The sequence below is a fragment of the Pygocentrus nattereri genome, chromosome 2, assembly GCF_015220715.1.
Source record: "Pygocentrus nattereri isolate fPygNat1 chromosome 2, fPygNat1.pri, whole genome shotgun sequence".
Taxonomy (NCBI): domain Eukaryota; kingdom Metazoa; phylum Chordata; class Actinopteri; order Characiformes; family Serrasalmidae; genus Pygocentrus; species Pygocentrus nattereri.
In genome coordinates this window covers 14,340,513-14,358,905 of record NC_051212.1, presented here as the reverse complement: position 1 = coordinate 14,358,905, position 18,393 = coordinate 14,340,513, and the positions used below count along the sequence as shown (strand labels likewise).

The window sequence follows — 18,393 nt, the reverse complement described above, 5'->3', positions numbered from 1 at the left end:
CAGCAGTACTACAACGTCATGAATACTTAGAACTGAACAGGCGATTATGAGGTACTTCATTATTTGTATAAACACATTAAAAGGACCTTTTCCACAGATCAGTGAGAAGTGATTACAGTGAATGATCTGTCTGCTTTAGTCTTTTGTCCACATTTAGGCCAAGTAGGATTAAAGGCCTTTAACACCTCGAACAAAGACACGACGTGAAACACGTTACTGGTTTGTTCTTTGCACAAGACACAGTTCATATTTTTCATGTTTCTTTTACTCATATACTGAACACACAGCGCATTTATAGAGGTAAAAACGCAAGACCAGTAAAGAAGTGAAATAGAAGTGAACTGGGTGAACTTGAGCTGAGAGGGTGAACATGATGTGACTGTTGCGCCACCTAGTGGTGGGATATAGTTTTATAAGATAGATTCTTTATCTGGGCAGATTACTCACTGAGCAATAATGACTTATAAATAGTTTAATTCCTTTTTCTTGATTTAATTAGACTTTTTGATTCACTCATTCATTCATTTTGATTTTGGACTGTTGAGCAACTGAAGTTGTACATCAAGCAAGAATGGGAAAGAATTCCACCTACAGAGCTTCAACAATTAGTGTCTCAGTTCCCAAACGCTGAGTTCTCTCTCTATTACAGTCTCTCTCTCTCTATTACACTCTCTCTCTCTCTCTCTCTATTACACTCTCTCTCTCTCTCTCTATTACACTCTCTCTCTCTCTCTCTATTACACTCTCTCTCTCTCTCTCTATTACACTCTCTCTCTCTCTCTCTCTATTACACTCTCTCTCTCTCTCTCTATTACACTCTCTCTCTCTCTCTATTACTCTCTCTCTCTCTATTACACTCTCTCTCTCTATTACACTCTCTCTCTCTCTCTCTCTCTCTATTACACTCTCTTTCTCTCTATTACACTCTCTCTCTCTATTACACTCTCTCTCTCTCTCTCTCTATTACACTCTCTCTCTCTCTCTCTATTACACTCTCTCTCTCTATTACACTCTCTCTCTCTCTCTCTCTCTCTATTACACTCTCTCTCTCTCTATTACACTCTCTCTCTCTCTCTCTCTCTCTATTACACACTCTCTCTCTCTCTATTACACACTCTCTCTCTCTCTCTCTCTCTATTACACTCTCTTTCTCTCTATTACACTCTCTCTCTCTCTCTATTACTCTCTCTCTCTCTATTACACTCTCTCTCTCTATTACACTCTCTCTCTCTCTCTCTATTACACTCTCTTTCTCTCTATTACACTCTCTCTCTCTATTACACTCTCTCTCTCTCTCTCTCTCTATTACACTCTCTCTCTCTCTCTCTATTACACTCTCTCTCTCTATTACACTCTCTCTCTCTCTCTCTCTCTCTCTCTATTACACTCTCTCTCTCTCTATTACACTCTCTCTCTCTCTCTCTATTACACACTCTCTCTCTCTCTATTACACACTCTCTCTCTCTCTCTCTCTCTCTCTATTACACTCTCTTTCTCTCTATTACTCTCTCTCTCTCTCTCTCTATTACACTCTCTCTCTCTCTCTCTCTATTACACTCTCTCTCTCTCTATTACACTCTCTCTCTCTCTCTCTCTATTACACACACTCTCTCTCTATTACACACTCTCTCTCTCTATTACACTCTCTTTCTCTCTATTACACTCTCTCTCTCTCTATTACACTCTCTCTCTCTCTATTACTCTCTCTCTCTCTCTCTCTATTACACTCTCTCTCTCTCTCTATTACACTCTCTCTCTCTATTACACTCTCTCTCTCTCTCTCTCTATTACACTCTCTTTCTCTCTATTACTCACTCTCTCTCTCTCTCTCTCTCTATTACACTCTCTCTCTCTCTCTCTCTATTACACTCTCTCTCTCTCTCTCTCTATTACACACACTCTCTCTCTATTACACACACTCTCTCTCTATTACACTCTTTCTCTCTATTACTCTCTCTCTCTCTCTCTCTCTATTACACTCTCTCTCTCTCTATTACACTCTCTCTCTCTCTCTATTACACTCTCTCTCTCTCTCTCTCTCTCTATTACACACTCTCTCTCTCTCTATTACACTCTCTCTCTCTCTCTATTACACTCTCTCTCTCTATTACACTCTCTCTCTCTCTCTCTCTATTACACTCTCTTTCTCTCTATTACTCACTCTCTCTCTCTCTCTCTATTACACTCTCTCTCTCTCTCTCTCTATTACACTCTCTCTCTCTCTCTATTACACTCTCTCTCTCTCTCTCTCTATTACACACACTCTCTCTCTATTACACACTCTTTCTCTCTATTACTCTCTCTCTCTCTCTCTCTCTATTACACTCTCTCTCTCTCTATTACACTCTCTCTCTCTCTCTCTCTATTACACTCTCTCTCTCTCTCTATTACACTCTCTCTCTCTCTCTCTCTCTCTATTACACTCTCTTTCTCTCTATTACACTCTCTCTCTCTATTACACTCTCTCTCTCTCTATTACACTCTCTCTCTCTCTATTACACTCTCTCTCTCTCTCTCTCTATTACACTCTCTCTCTCTCTCTCTCTCTCTCTCTCTCTCTCTACACAATGTAAAAACAGACTAATTCTATCTTTACAGTGTACTTACCCTAAACAGCCCTGGGTTACTGTATTCTTCCTCCAGAGCGATGACGAATGAGTTCACGATGATAATCATCAAAATGAACGCACGAAATAAAGAGTGCTGAGTGAGGGAAGAAATGAACGCGTGACACCGCTCATCTCTCCTCCTGCACACAAACAACAAACACAAAAGAGCAACTGTTACTTTTCTTCAACTCCAATATTCTTTACCCTTGCACCACTATTCACACAGCAATATAAACGTTCTTCACACTGAGGCTAAAATAAATGAGTTGATCAAATTAAAGCTGAAATTTAAACGTTTCACACTGAAGCAGGAATATAAAGGCTTTCTGATGTTGATAAAGAGCTTTAAATCATTTACACTCTGCAGCTGGAGGTCGGGTCCTCCACCGAAAATCTTCTGCTGTCCATGATGTCGTGATAAACAAAGCTCACACTGAAAACTGTCCAAAACACACAGACACACCACAATGTAAGCCTTTAGTACACATCGTCATGACAACCATTATGACATCAACATGGCAAAAAGCTTGGTTATGACGTCATGGCTACGCCACCTTTGGACATTAACGTTAGCGACGTCGCTTTTACACTTCAGTAATTAACCTTATCGTACCGGTGGTCTTACAGGACCACCTGCTCTTTAGTTCTGAGCTTGTCTGTCGGATGTTGTCGCATTAACTGCACAGCACTAAGAAGCCGTTTAGCCTGGTGAGATTAGCTGAGGACGTTTCTCTCACAGCGACCTTCCCGCCCTTATTTAGAAACGAACGGAGGCCGTTTAAAATACTATCCTGACTCCGAAAAACCGCAGAGCAGCTCAAACTGCGCTTTTACTGCATCTTACCATATTAAGACGACTAGTCTCGGTATTTCTCCATTTCCTCTCTTTCATTAATGAAGAAATCACATTAAAGCACAAATCAGTAAAAACACTCACCTTTCCGGTCTCTGAGTTTACTGCTAGGTGATGACGCCACAAAAGGGGCGTGGCCAACGGGCGTAGAGCGGCCGAGTTTCGCGCCAACAGCAGAGCAGGAAGAGCAAATTGAGCTTTTATGCTGTTACTCAGAAACTTCATAGAAACGACTGCAGGACCGGTTAAAGCTGAAAACCCTTCTGTCTCACAGCTTCAGCTCCACATAGAAAACATGGCACAGCCACAGAAAAGGCTTCTACTGTTCATTAAAGCAAGAATCGTCTTTCCGCGTAGGAAAATATCATGTTAGTCCTAGGAATGTTTTAATCGGGAAAACTGCGCGTGCGTTCTGGAGCTGCTCAAGAGTTTTTGGTGTCAGGTTCACGATTGTATTGAGAGGATAAGAACATCCATTTGTTTTTACTCCAGTTATTTATTGTAAGAGACCCTTAACCTAAGGAAAATCTGAGCAGTGAGGATAACCTCATATTTCATAAGGGTTTCCATGTGTCCCTTCGCTTCCGCCCTAACCGCTGACTTCATAGTGTCATCCCCTTTGATTGCGACTAGAGTCAATAGGAGGTCAACATAAAGGGCATCCCTAGGATCACCAAAGCACCCAAACACTTTTGTTAGGGCCCGATTCTTAGCCCACCACCTTGTTCTCCCTACTGGGGTCAGTTTTCTGTGTCTGCTGTTGTTGGTGATGACCACTAAAGGACTGTATGTGCTGGTTCTGCTGATGTGAGATGTGTTGTATGGGGGGTGTCGGTAAGAACACCATGAAGCAGTTGTCTCCCCTTCCTTTAGTTTATTAAACTCACACTTGAATTACATGTGCAAGAGCCTCAGTTGTGTGTGGTCTGTAAACAGAATAATCAACATACTGAATTAAACTAACAAAATAATAAATCTTCTTAGCATTACTTCAATTACTTAAACATAGCTGAATTAGCATGACTAACTATCTCGACACTTAACAACACTTACTTGGTTGGAATGCACGCACACAACTCCTCACATGCTATCATCTTGAGGCTGTGATCCAGCCAAGCTGAAGTGATAACTTGCCTGAAGCAGCAGAGCTGAACCTGTGCTCTATGCTCCATATAAACTAAAACTAAACTGCACGTGAAAAGGGGGGCGGGGCTAGGCTTCAATGCCAGAGTCTTTCTTACAGCTGTCATCACTCATCTCCTCCCACTTCTGCATGTGTTTCCATGACTCCCTCAGAAACACTGCCACATTGTTTAGTTTAGTAACACCAGACATGGAACTGTGTAGGAGACTGCTCAGAGAGAAATGCAGAGAACCCCTCATACTGTCCCTGCATATTGGCAGCACCATCAGTGGAGTTGCCAATGTAAATGCTGAGCTCATCTAAGGTCTGTTTCAATGCCTCTGTGAAATACTGATCTGTGGACTTTCCACAGTCCACCACAGCAACCAGCCGCTCATGAATGACATCTGTAACATATCTTAAGATGATAGCACACTGGTCTGTTGATGAAACGTCTTGAGCAGTATCAATTTGAACTGAAAACATGCCTGCCTCTCTAACCTCATCTGCAATCGTGCTCTTTATCAACTTTTTAAGGACGTCCACAACTTTGTTGTTTATGTCCTTCGATATAAGAGTCACAAGAGAACCCCTACCTTTTGCCCCACTGTCATGATGTATTTTGCTTTGCTCAATACAACTGCTAATGTGCTGCTGAGGGCACAGATCATACCAGCTCAAAAGAATGAACAACTCTAAAAAGTTGCCACGATTGACTGCAGTGTTTTCTAGAGTATAAGCCCTCTCTGCTTTATCCCCTCTGTAACTGAGACCACATTTTCCTATGACTTTAACCACATCTACTATGTGTTCCATTACCTGATGCTTCTTTTTCACCTGCTCATGATGTAAAGACATTTGTTTGCCTGCCAGAAGGCTTTTTACATCTGCCCCTTTAGCCATCAGAAAGTAAGCATCAGCACCATCCCTGTGGATCTTACTTCTCATGCTCTCCAATGCGCTGATGAATATGTTTCCATGCCTTCATACCAGCCTTTCTGAATGGATTATCAGTTGCAGCAGGTGCAAATGCCAAACAGACAGAACAATACAGTGGCTGTTACAGCGTCACTCCCACCTCTCTCTTCCCCGGCTGCAGCCCTCAGAGTAAAGTAGTGAAATATTCCTTCTTTATATTCCTTCTGTTATGGGAAGTGTCTTTACAGGCTTCTAACGGTCAACTGTTCAAAAGAAATACAGATTTATGACTGATATTAAAATGTTTTAAATGCACACACTGCTTAAAAAACACACAATAGCAAAGATGTTTCACATTTAGAGTCTTTAGAAACCAAGACCCACCATTAGTTTATCCTTTTTAATGTAATAAATAAATCTCCAAACAATGTAAACAAACTGTAATTGGACTAACAATCAAAATTAAACTGAATTTCTCATCCACTTTTATTCACTCACTCACTGGATTGGCTGGATTGATCTCCACAAACTCCACTTTGACAAGTAACTGTATCCTCCAGGATGGAATCTGGCAGCTGTACATCACATCATAAACACATGTTCAGAGCAGTTTATGATAAAATATTAATAAAGGCAGTCAAATGCAGAGACACCATGACCCAGTTCAGCATTAGCTGTCTATCATTTACTTTTACCAGTCATGTGGAATTTAACAGTGCTGGTAATATTAGCCACGTTACCACTCACAGTGAAGTAAATTGACCAGGTGTCCCTGTTTTCTGGGGACAGGTCATGAGGACCAATGAGGACTGTGCCCAGAAGCCGGGGAGGTCTGGTTCCGAGCTGTCCCCATGTTCCTGTTTTTAACTGTGAATTAAAAACACACCAGGAAGTCCTAAAACAGACCTGGCAGCAGATCCGGCAGGCAGACATCTCTCATTGTGGTTGCTGTCGACTAACCACAGAAACTTCCGGTCCTAAAATCTGACTGGCTGAGCTGCTTTCAAAGCCGTTTGTAAAGTCCTCCATATACGCTCACTCATGACCTGCTCACAATAACGGAGTTCTGTATCACTGCGCCAGCTCATCTTCAGAGCTGACCAAATCAGCTGTAGGTCAAATGTCATCTTTAGTGTCCATTTTCTGTTTCTGCGCAAAGTAATAAGTGAAAACGTTCAAATGGCTTGAGCGTCTCTTACAGCTGTCAAAGTCGTTGCTTAGCAACAGCGTCTCAGCGGAGTGATACAGTGTTTGTGAAAAACCTGTGATGTTATGGTGAAATAACAGCAGGGTTAGAACGCTTCTCAACCAATCAGCTTAGATATTCACAGTGTAATGCTATTGTAATTACTGCCACCTACATAATTCTTTACTGCCAGTCACCTGGACTGTTTACTGTCGCTGCTTTATTTATTGTTACTTGTTATCTGGTGTATTTGTCTAGTATGTGCAATGTCCTCCTGTATGTGCAAGACCACCCTCCCTTATTGCCCCCTGTCCACTTCTGTTTATAATTCTATTTTCATATGTAGGAGCATGCTGCTGTAGTGTAAGAGCATCTTATTTTTTAATCCTGTGTTCTGAATATAAACACAAAAAACAGCGTGAATTTGGAATGAGCACATTGCTGAGTTAGTTCAGTGGAGAAACAGCAGGAGATTCAGAGAGATAAAAAACACTGCACTGAAAACAAAGTGGATCATTTTAAATGAGTTAATTGTGTACATTGGTTTCACACGAATGACACACATCAACTTAAATTAATTAAGTTAATTACTTACACATAGTAATCATGTTGATATATTTCCTTCATGTGGAGCCAATGATCACATTAGAAGTACATTTAAAGCAACTTTTAAGCAACTTTTTTCTGTTTAATGGCCAATCCAGATGGAAGGAAAATCACAGAGAAGCTGGTAAAAGAGGAAATCACTTCAGGACTAATCTACTGAAATCCTTTTTTTTCTACTGACAATATTAACATATGAAAATACATGAAGAATCCCACATTGACACATTCATACACGTCAGTACTGAGCTCTACTACTGAGTTATAGTTCCTATATTCTCTACAAATTCTTTCTTCAGTGTTGTTCTTACTCTGTCCTGCAGATGGTGCTGTGATTCTGGACAGTCCTGTTCATCCTGTGACTGAGGGAGATCCTCTGACTCTGCGCTGTTTATATCGTGACCCAAAGCCCTCAAACCTCACAGCTGAGTTCTATAAGAATGGATCACTCCTCCAGACTCAGACTACAGGAGAGATGACCATCCGTTCTGTCTCAAAGTCAGATGAAGGTCTCTACCACTGTAAACACCCAGAGAGAGGAGAGTCTCCACAGAGCTGGATCTCAGTCAGAGGTGATCGAGTACACAGAATTACAAATTTTCTTTATATTATTTGATAATTTTATGAGTCTAACAGTTTCAGCACTGCAATGATTTTGTTTTTCAGATGAATCTAAATCAGGAGCTTCATTCTCAGTGTTCAGTCTGCTCAGTAGTTTAATGGCAGCATCTCCGTATCTGCTGGTGTCCATTGTGCTGATGGTGAAATGCTACAGAGCTCGAGGTAAGAGCACAGTTTGTTCATTAACCTGAATGAATTGTCATTAAAATCATTTTAATTAACTTAATTAAAGGCTAATTTGAAGTGTTCATCATTGTGTATTTCACAGCTAAACCTGATGAGCTGAACTCAATGTGACCCTTAACAGAAGCTGGAGCTGGAGAAAGTTTCTTTGGTCATGGTTATGATCTTGTGAGAAGCCCAAGTTTGCGGTTTAGCAGTTTGCATGGCTGTGCTTTACCTTTCATAGTTGAGGAACATGTTAAACCCCAATTAGAGATCATTTCATCTGGTAAGTCAGTAATAGAGGTTTTTAAATAATGACTCCACTACCCTGTATGATCAGTTGATATATTTGCTTTCCTAAATTCTTTGTTTTATTGTTATTACTGTAACAAACTTTCTGCTGTCAGCAAAAAAAGAAATATGTAGAAGGTCTTGATGCAGGTTAATATAATATTTTTGATATATTTGATAACTCGTAAATTTCATTATGTGAGCTACAGTGTTCAATCCCTTTTTTAAAAATATATTTTTGTTTTAATTTTGTTGTATTTTCCTCTTATTTCATTGCCAGTCATATTCATCCTTCACAGCTCTTTGTTTCAAAGGTAAACAAAACTGAGATGTAATTCTGTTCTGTCGGCTTTAGTGTTTAATAAATATTAATAATAATATATTTACAGTTCTCTTGTAACAAACTACCCCTCCTGGGTCTCTGCTGCAGTGCACATGTGCTTTGGTTTGTTTTCTTTTCTGGCTCCACCCACTCCTCCATTTCACACACCTACAGTTGATCCTGGACTCATTGGCACTATTGATCTGCATTAGCTGAGCAGCAGTTTAGTCTTGAAACAGGTTTGGTTAAACTGGTAACATCAGGAGTCCAATAAGCAACTTTTCATCAAATTAAACCTGACTGCTCTGTCAAAACAAGCACGAGCCTAAATAATCCTTACTAAACACCAGCTAAACTGCATGTACTGTCAAATTACTTCATGATCAGCTCAACTAAAATTGTGTACAGTGCTGTGTCTTTTGCCACTTTCCAGGAATAAAGTTCATGTTAGGCCTCAAAACTAATGTAAATAGTGTAATGTAATGTAAAATGGGGGTTTTCCTTTGGTGTCTTTTAACAAAGTTACTCAAAATAAGTGCTTGATGTTGTTTTCCCACCTCAGGCTGTAAAATCAGATACCATAAGCAGTTTTTTTCTGAAATGTACTGCATTTTGATGACCCTGTAATGAACTTTTATGGAGCTGTATAAATGGCATTTAAAAGCCTGTTTCAACTAAATTCATTATTTTTCTATAAAATTCATATAATTATGAAATACATTTAGAATATTTCAAATAAAAAAAATTAAAATCCAGAATTTCTTGTGTTTTCTGTTTACTACAATGTAAGACTGAAGAGTCCCGCTTTTGGACTCCAAGCATTTGACTGAGCGCACACTGTCATGATCATCTATGGATGTGGTTTTCAAATGGTTTTCTTTGAAATGTGGTCCTCACTAAACATCAAACACAGACACATTTGCTTTAGGAAAAGGTTTATAAATGACACACAGCTGCACTTATCATGGGCAAAATGTGCTGCACCATGCAAACCATCTGACTGTGTTGATGCTTTGCTGCATAGCTTGTGATGAATGAGATCTTGATGAACGAGGTCTCGGAGGAACGCTGCTGCAGTTCAGCTCCATAAGAGAGAACGTAGGAAGGTTGAACACGGATGGCGTAAAACCAAACCTCAGATCTACAAAGAAATCTCCAAAGACAGGCTGCTTGATTACAACACAATAATGCACAAAGCTAGACAATCTTTTTTCTCCAGCGTCATCAACAATAATATTAACAAAAGCAGAACACTCTTCAACATGGCTGAATAACTAAGTCATCTATATATATGGCCCCTGAATTAGTTTCAGCTGAGAGATGTAATGAGTTTGTATACTTTAACACTTAAATCTATGTCAGACGAGCCTTTACTACATCTATATCCACCAAAGAGCCTGTGTTCTCTGCATCACCACATTAAGGTATCGTGGTTAAAATGTCCCAGTTTAGTGCTATTAATAATTCAGTTTTAGTTGATCCACTTGAAGTCTTCACACGTTACCAACCAATTAAAAACAAAAAACTTTTAAAAAGCAGCAAACAAACTTCAGAAAGTAAACACGTCACTCATGTTGGGCATTTTCCTAGCACGGTTGTTAAACCTCTTAAAAAAGAAAAGTCTAGAAGCAACTCTAGTGAGTAATTACAGATATTTCAAATCTACCTTTCATGGGAAAAATCATTGAGAAAATCATTTTCAAATGTAAGGTGTTGTTACTAGTCGTGGCCACTAGGTGGAAGTACATGCGCTACGCGTTGTTTCTCTTTATTGCTGCTGTTTAGTAAATAAGACACAGTGTTGTGGGCTTCCCTGAAGGTGAGATAGGCCGACTGTGCTCTGGGATTAATCCCAACTAATCCTTTAAAAAGATCTAACATCCATCAAGGTTTTGGCCAGATTACCACTGGATAACATGTTCTGTTCAGTTAGTGGTCCAAATTAGTGCATATTTTCAAGCTGTTTTTGTGTTTTCTTTTGTAAATATAGCAAGTGAAAAGGTGGTGTGACCTGTTTTATATGCAGGCTTGGGAATTTAAACTGTTTAAGAAGTTTGTGTGTTTTATTTAATGAGAGTGGTGAATGCCATTGAGTGCTGTGTACATTTTAAATGGAAGAAAATGTGAATGTTAGCTGAGACTTTCGTTGAGTGTAAGTTAGAAGTGGGGAAAACTGCTGAATTGACAGTATTGTGTGCTTCCTTGAAGAAATGCCAAGCTGCTGTCTGAGCTTGACAATAAAACAGCGCCACCAGTTGATCACACCACATTCCTGCGCTTCCTGGTCCCTTTCATTACCATCAAAACACAACGCAGAGACCAGCTGGGGAGCCATGTAGAGAGGCGAGGGTTACACAAACAACTTAATGGCTGCCCTTAAACAGCTGTCTAGACTAATTTCAGTCAGGTTCCTGGCCTGATCAAAGTACTGAATCAGCTCTAATTAGGGTTATTAATGACCTTTATTTAAATACATTTAAAGACTGAGATACTATTACTGGTCTATAAATTGCTTAACGGTGTCGGCGCAGCGTAATTATCTGATATGCTGCAGCAATATGAGCCGAGCTGAGCTCTCAGAAAGGGCTTTGAGTCTTCTGCAGACCAACAGAAGGAAAAACTACTTCACTGTTGCTCATGCAGTCCTCTACAATTCTGCACTCACCTGGGACGAGCTGCATGACCCTCACTCACAATGAGCAGCACTGTGTTCAGCTACAAGCTTGAAATAAGGCTCTGCTGTAGTGGATAAGTACAGTTCATGAATCTGTCACAAAGCAAACTTTATATGGGTATTAACATTAAATCCACATGTTTGAATAAAGACACTGAAGCCCTTGTCAAGTAATGAGTTTTCAGACTAACAGGCTCATGTGAGATTTAATGGGAATTAAATACTTTGGACTAAATGCTCACTCTCACAGCAAGTACAACACACAACAAGCTTTAATAATGAGCTGAGATCAGAGGAGCAAGCAAACAAAAGGTAGGACAGAGGAAAAGACAAAACTAAGAGAGTAAAAGTAGAAGAAGAGGACAGACACGCCCAGTATACAAACATCTGGCACCAAGGACAACGGGGAGCTCCAGATGCTACAAAATATTTAAAGAAAGACACTTACATTCATCAGCAAGACACTTTAGATCTGCCACTGTTAAGGCAGATTGACTGTGAGACCATCACCATCATAAATACGGAGGAACGTGGTCAGAGACCAAAACTTAGTACTGCTTTTATCACCAGCCTAGATTTATCTGGGCTGAACAGGCCTGACTCACGTCCTGGTTATTATTATACACACACCCCTCGGGGCAACTTAGTATCTCTTGAACTGTGGGAGGAAACCCACACAGACACAGGGAGAACACGCTGATCCTTCTGGGTCGGGGTGGGTGCTGGAGCCTATCCCAGCAGTCACTGGGTGATCACAGGGCAGAAACACTGACATACACATCTAGGGGCAATTTAGCATGTCCAGTTGGCCTGGCTGCATGTCTTTGGCCTGTGGGAGGAAACCAGACAACCTGAAAGAAACCCGTGCAGACACAGGGAGAACATGCAAACTCAATACAGATAGGACTGCAGTCGCCCCACCTAAGCAAACCCAGGCCCTTCTCGCTCTGAAGCGACAGCACTACCCCCTGCGCCACTGGGCCATCCTGACACTGGGATACTCAGTTTCACAAAAACATCTGTGTGTTAGGATCAACCCAGTCTAGGAGAGAGAGAGTGTTCAGTGTGATGTTCGCTCTACCATTTAAGAATCATCTTTCTTTTAAGGTGCTTTTGAGAAAACCAGTCCAGAACAACATCCTCTCTCTCCTCAACTTTAGCAAGATTGGTGTTCACAAAGCAGTTCTGAGTTAGAGACTGATCTCAGATTCAAATCATCTGCATTTATGATGATCATAATCACAAACACTGGTTCTAGATCAGCACTCTCATCATTGAGGTGGTGTGGAAGTTCGCCCTTTTGGCGGAAAAACGAGCCGAAAACTTCTCACATTAAGACTCATAGAGTCACGTTTATTACTCGAAAATGAAACAGGCTGGAGCGCTGGAGTGTGGCCGACCAAGGGGTTGTGGCACTGGGGACAAAATCTCCGGGGACCCGTAGTGGCTGACCATAGACCAACTCAGCCGAGGAGGCCTGTAGGTCCTCCTTAGGTGCTGTCCTGATGCCCAGCATGACCCAAGGGAGCTTGTCAACCCAGGAGTTGTCCTTCAGGCTGGCACGCAGGGAGGCTTTCAGAGATCTGTGAAAACGTTCACAGAGGCCATTACTCTGAGGGTGGTAGGCCGTGGTGCGGTGGAGTTTAACTCCCAAGCTCCCTGCAACAGCATTCCAAAGTTCAGAGGTAAACTGAACACCACGGTCTGAGGAAATGTCTGATGGGGTGCCAAAAACGGGACACCCAGGTACCAATAAATGCCCGTGCCACATCAGCTGATGTTATGGAAGACAGTGGAATGGCCTCTGCCCACCGTGTGGTCCTATCGACCATGGTGAGCACATAAGAGAAACCCTGTGAGGGTGGAAGTGGGCCAACCAGGTCGATGTTGACGTGGTCGAAACGTCGTTCCGGCACTGGAAACTGTTCCAGTGGTGCTTTGGTGTGGCGGTGTATTTTGGCACGTTGGCACTCCACACAGGTGTTCGCCCAGGCCCTCATGTCCTTTTTAAGTCTGTGCCACACAAACTTGGCGGCCACCAGCCGTTGTGAGGCCTTGGTTCCGGGGTGTGAGAGGCCATGGATGGCGTCAAAAACAGGCTGCCTCCACTTCGCAGGCACAACAGGCCTAGGAGAGCCCATGGAGACGTCGCAAAGCAGAGTGGTGCCAGCATTGTCGAACGTCACATCTTGCAGCCGCAGCCCAGAAGTGGATGAACGGCAAGCCTGCACGTCCGCTCTGCTGCCATTCTGCCATAGTCCAGGCCGAGGTGGACCCCCCCCCACAACAGCACGGGAGAGGCAGTCTGCGACACAGTTGTGCTTCCCAGAAAGGTGCGCCATGTCCGTCGTGAACTCCGAAATGTAGGTCAGCTGCCTCTGTTGCCTGCCAGACCATGGCTGAGTGACCTTGGACATGGCGAAAGTGAGAGGTTTGTGGTCCACAAAAATGGTGAACTGGCATCCCCCAAGCAGGAAACGAAAGTGTCGGATGGCGAGGCACACACCAAGTAGCTCCCGGTCGAAGGTGCTATACTTCCGTTCACTGGGACGCAACTGGCTGCTGAAAAAGGCGAGAGGCTGACAAGCATTACCCACCCGCTGCTCGTAAACCGCACCGACCGCATAGTCCAAGGCGTCCGTGGTAAGTGCGACTGGGGCAGAGGAGGCGGGGTGGGCCAACATGGCGGCCTTAGCCAGGGCTGCCTTAGCGTCCACAAAAGCCTTGTCTCTGTCCGGGCTCCAGTCCACAGTGTGTTTAGGCTTGCAGCCTTTCAGAGCCTCGTACAAGGGTTGCATAGTTTGGGCGGCTCTGGGGAGAAAACGGTGGTAGAAATTAACCATGCCTAGGAACTCCTGTAAGGCTCTGACGGTGACTGGGCGTGGAAAAGTGGTGATGGCCTCCACTTTTGATGGAAGCGGAACGACCCCGTCCTGCGTGACTCTGTGCCCAAGAAAGTCTATGGTGGACAGGCCGAACTCGCACTTGGCTGGATTGATGATGAGCCCGTGCTCAGTGAGTCGCTCAAACAGAGTGCGAAGGTGCAAAAGGTGCTCTGAAGGTGATGAACTGGCCACCAGGATGTCATCGAGGTACACGAATAAGAAAGGCAGATCCCGTAACACAGAGTCCATGAGCCGCTAGAAAGTTTGAGCCACACCATGTTTGGCTGTGGAAGACGAGAAAGTGGGCTGCATGAGTGCTGGAAACTCAGCTAGCAGTCGCTGGAAACTGTCCGTGACAGAGAGCAGGCTGGAGAGGTGTACTGCATCAGAGTCGCTGAGTGCACATGCATAAGAACAAAAAGTGACGGCGATCCACTGGGGGGCCGTGGGTGTCAGCTACCACATCCACTTGTGAAGCAGGCAGTACACTCCGCTGTGCCCCTGTGTCGCAGAGGAAGCGCCGGCCGGAGATGGAGTCGCGGATGAAGAGCAGCCTGCCCGCATGGCCGACGCTCACGGCCACTAGTGAGTGCCGGCCTTGGCGTTTCCCCACTCCACCGAAGCTGCACGGAGAGCGGCATTGCTTGGCCTTGGGGCCAAACCTAGCATGGTAGTAGCACACACCTGATGACCGCTGCTGATGCGGGGCCGCTACCGCGATGAGCATGTGATCATCCGGAACCTCAGATACAGCACCAGCAGGGAGAAGGGCAGCTGCGCAGGGCTGCTGACTAGCCAGGAAACACCCGTCAGCCTCAGCAGCCAGTTCTCTGCAATCAGTGCTGGCAGTGTTGGCCAACGCAGCTCTCACATGGGCAGGCAGTTGGCGCAGGAAAAGGTGGAGGAAAAGGAAACCTGGCTTGTTGTCACCAAGCAGATCGAGCATTCGGTCCATTAGCTCTGAGGGCTTGCTGTCACCGAGCCCCTGAAGAGAGAAAAGCCTACTGGCCCTCTCAGTGTCAGACAGTTCGAATGTTTTCAGTAAGTGTTCCTTCAGGGTTTCATACTTTCTTGTCAGAGGGGGACGTTTAAGTAGGCTCACCACTCTCGATGCCGTAGAATTTCCGAGGGCAGACACCACGTAGTAGTATTTAGTTTCGTCAGCGGTGATCTGACGCAAGGCGAACTGTGCCTCAGTCTGAGCGAACCAGGCTGAAGCAGAAGATTCCCAGAATTCCGGGAGCTTGAGAGACACAGCGTTGGCGGTCATGGCGATCTGGAAACGTCCAGTAAACAAACGTCGGGGTCACCAGTGTGGAAGTTCGCCCTTTTGGCGGAAAAACGAGCCGAAAACTTCTCACATTAAGACTCGTAGAGTCACGTTTATTACTCAAAAACGAAACTTAACCTCGCGCCCTGCACGACAAAACGTGCGGCACTCTTAAAGGGATCGCAACTATAACGTGAATCATAGCAATAAAGATGATGAACCAACAACAGAACACACAACAGAACACATAAGAAAGTGAATTATGCCGCCAGTGCTAGGAGCACTACAGTGGTTTTGTTAACTCAGGCTGTGAAGTTCAGCCTGCAGAGACACCATCTGCTCTTAAAGCCATTCAGGAGATTAGCTACAGCTGTAATCCGTTGATTTAGACATTATAATGAAGTCACACGAGGCAATTGTTTGAGTTTAATAGCAGATGAGGCATTTTTTCTACACATATAAACAAGACGTCCATTACTTGGTAGCTGTGTGTGTTACGCCCCTGAGAGGGGGAATGATAGAGAAAAATGAATGCTTTAGAGCAAACAAGACACGATGGTACTGCTCACAGCTGCTTCACTTTATAAGCCATGTGATACCATGCATAGAACTAGCATTCATTACATTAAACTCGCTTCATAGCAGTAGAAAAGCATACACTGTTCATGAGCTAACATATGTTTGACAACCATAACAAAATAGTTCACTTCACAGTTTTCAAAAGGAAAGAAATACATAAATTAAATGCAGAAGCTCCTAAACGGTCCTCTCAATATACATTCATTGTACTGTTACTCACTTCTGGCTTAGCATAATCACAAGTAACACATTTTCAATATTTTCCCCATATTCCCCACAACTTCCACTTACACAGAACAGTAGTACCTTATTAACTCGGTACTTAAAGCTAGTAAACTCCACATACCCCTATCTAAATCATAGCAGACACATTTTGAACACAAACCATAGCAGCAAATTTATACATCACCACAGGCTTAACGATAAATGACAGGCACATTTGCAGTGTCTAGCTGAGCTGCTTAGTCCTTTAACTCTACACACTCCAGATGTATCGCTCAATACAAAGTTACTAAAGAACATATAAGTAGTTTCCATACAGTATGAACAGTGAAAAATGAATAAACTTAGTCTTTACAGAAATCCCTTGTTAAATGAGCATAGAACTCCTTAGAATGAGGTTTGGTAGCTTATTTTTTTTCTCTTCGAGCTTTTGTCAGAGCATCAGGTCAATGGACTAAGGTAGTCACTTGCAGTTTAGAAACGCCACATAAAGTTGATAAATTCGCTACTAAACCACAGTTAAACAGGATTTAACAAACAAAATCCTTCTTTAAACATCAAACTCACAATTTTCTACATATATTTCGTACCTGAGAGGGGGAATGATAGAGAATTAGCTTTAGAGCAAACAAGACACGATGCGTACTGCTCACAGCTGCTTCACTTTATAAGTGATAGTGATGTGTCGTTCGCGAACGATCCGGATCTAAGAGCTCTTTGAAGTGAACGATTGGAACCGGCTCCACAATGGGAGCCGTTTTAAGATCCTATTTGGGAGCCGTTTTTTTCCTTCAGTATCTCGCTGTCTCTCCGCCTCCCTGTCGTTGCGCTTGTGCTCTGCAAGAGCCACAGAGCCGACAGTTTTTTTCCAACGTCGTTTTTTTTTTTGTCCTTCGGTGCCTCGCTGTCTTTCCCCCCCGCCCCCGTCTCCCTCTCCTTGCGCGTCTGGCTCTGCTTCTGCCAGCGCTACAGAGCGGAGAGGTTTTTTTCCTCAGTCGGTGCCTTAATGTCTCCACTGCCCGCATGTCAAGCGTGTGCTCCACACATCTGACCAATCACACGCAGCTTTCAATTAATGTGGTGGGAAAACACTGAAAAAAAAGTTTATCTCCACTTTTTTGTGGAAACGGCAGGCAATTGGCCAAGCTGTACTCACATACAGCGGTCAAGAAGCACGGCAGAAAGAAGGGGCGTCTGTGTGAGAACACAATAGGCCTAGGTGTGAAAATGAGTGACAGAAAACGTAGCAAGATTTGGACTCATTTTAATGCAACGTCGAGCTCCAGGGCAGAGTGCAGACTGTGCAAAGTCAGCATTTCATATAGAGCAGGCTCGACAAACAACTTGCACAGGCACATGAGGACATCGCACTCATCAGTATTGCTGGAGGAGTCGAGACCAGAAAGGGAACCTTCTGACAGTGCAAGTGCATCAACTGCAACTACTTCTTCAGGTGCAATAATATCAACTCTAACTGCTTCTTCAGCTGCCACAACGTCTGCCCCCATTCCTACACCCCAGCCTTTTTGTGGAAGTGGTGCTATTTTGTGATACTTTTTGTGCTGACGTTTTTCTCATCACAAGTGCTTAACAATGTCAATAATGAAACAATGTTATAAAATTAGGTTTAAGCTATTAATTAATTAATTAATAATGTAAAAATATATATATGGGGAGCCGAAAGAGCCGGCTCTCCACAGTAAGAAGAGCCATTAGAGCCGCATCTCAAAATAGAGCCAAAAATCCCATCACTAGTCGTGAGGTGAAGATCAGGATCTGATGGAGCATCAGTTTCAGGTGAATCACGTGACATTACTTAAAATATTGTTTAATAACTGGAATTTTTTAAAACATTATTTTGCACTAATTCTCTTCATTTCTGTGTGAATCAGCAGAGCTTTCAGAGATCACTGATGGACTGTAAACCTTCATACTGGACACATCAGAGCAGCTTCAGTCAAAAATCAGTTCCGTCTCCAGTTCCGTCTCCACAGCTGATGCATTTACAGCTTTTTATTTCCTGTTTTTTAGTGGATTTGAATAGTGTCATGCGGCCCTCAGGAGCTCCACAA

General features: G+C 43.2%; 1 protein-coding gene and 1 long non-coding RNA gene across 2 annotated transcripts in view; one reads left to right on the top strand and one right to left on the bottom strand.

Moving 5' to 3' along the window:
- Positions 1-9,438, top strand: part of LOC108416012 (carcinoembryonic antigen-related cell adhesion molecule 5-like) — a 68,830-nt gene extending 59,392 nt beyond the window's left edge. The window contains exons 7-9 of the mRNA XM_037547453.1: positions 7,616-7,864; positions 7,959-8,075; positions 8,182-9,438. Of these exons, the coding sequence (XP_037403350.1) occupies positions 7,616-7,864; positions 7,959-8,075; positions 8,182-8,210 (395 nt within the window). The 3' untranslated portion in view covers positions 8,211-9,438. The remainder of the gene's footprint in view (positions 1-7,615; positions 7,865-7,958; positions 8,076-8,181) is intronic.
- Positions 5,686-6,293, bottom strand: LOC119266043. Its single transcript, XR_005131828.1, has 3 exons — positions 6,251-6,293; positions 6,006-6,078; positions 5,686-5,766 (listed from the first exon to the last, which is right to left on the bottom strand). It is a non-coding gene; the product is annotated as an uncharacterized LOC119266043 (long non-coding RNA).
- Positions 9,439-18,393: the final 8,955 nt, after the last annotated feature.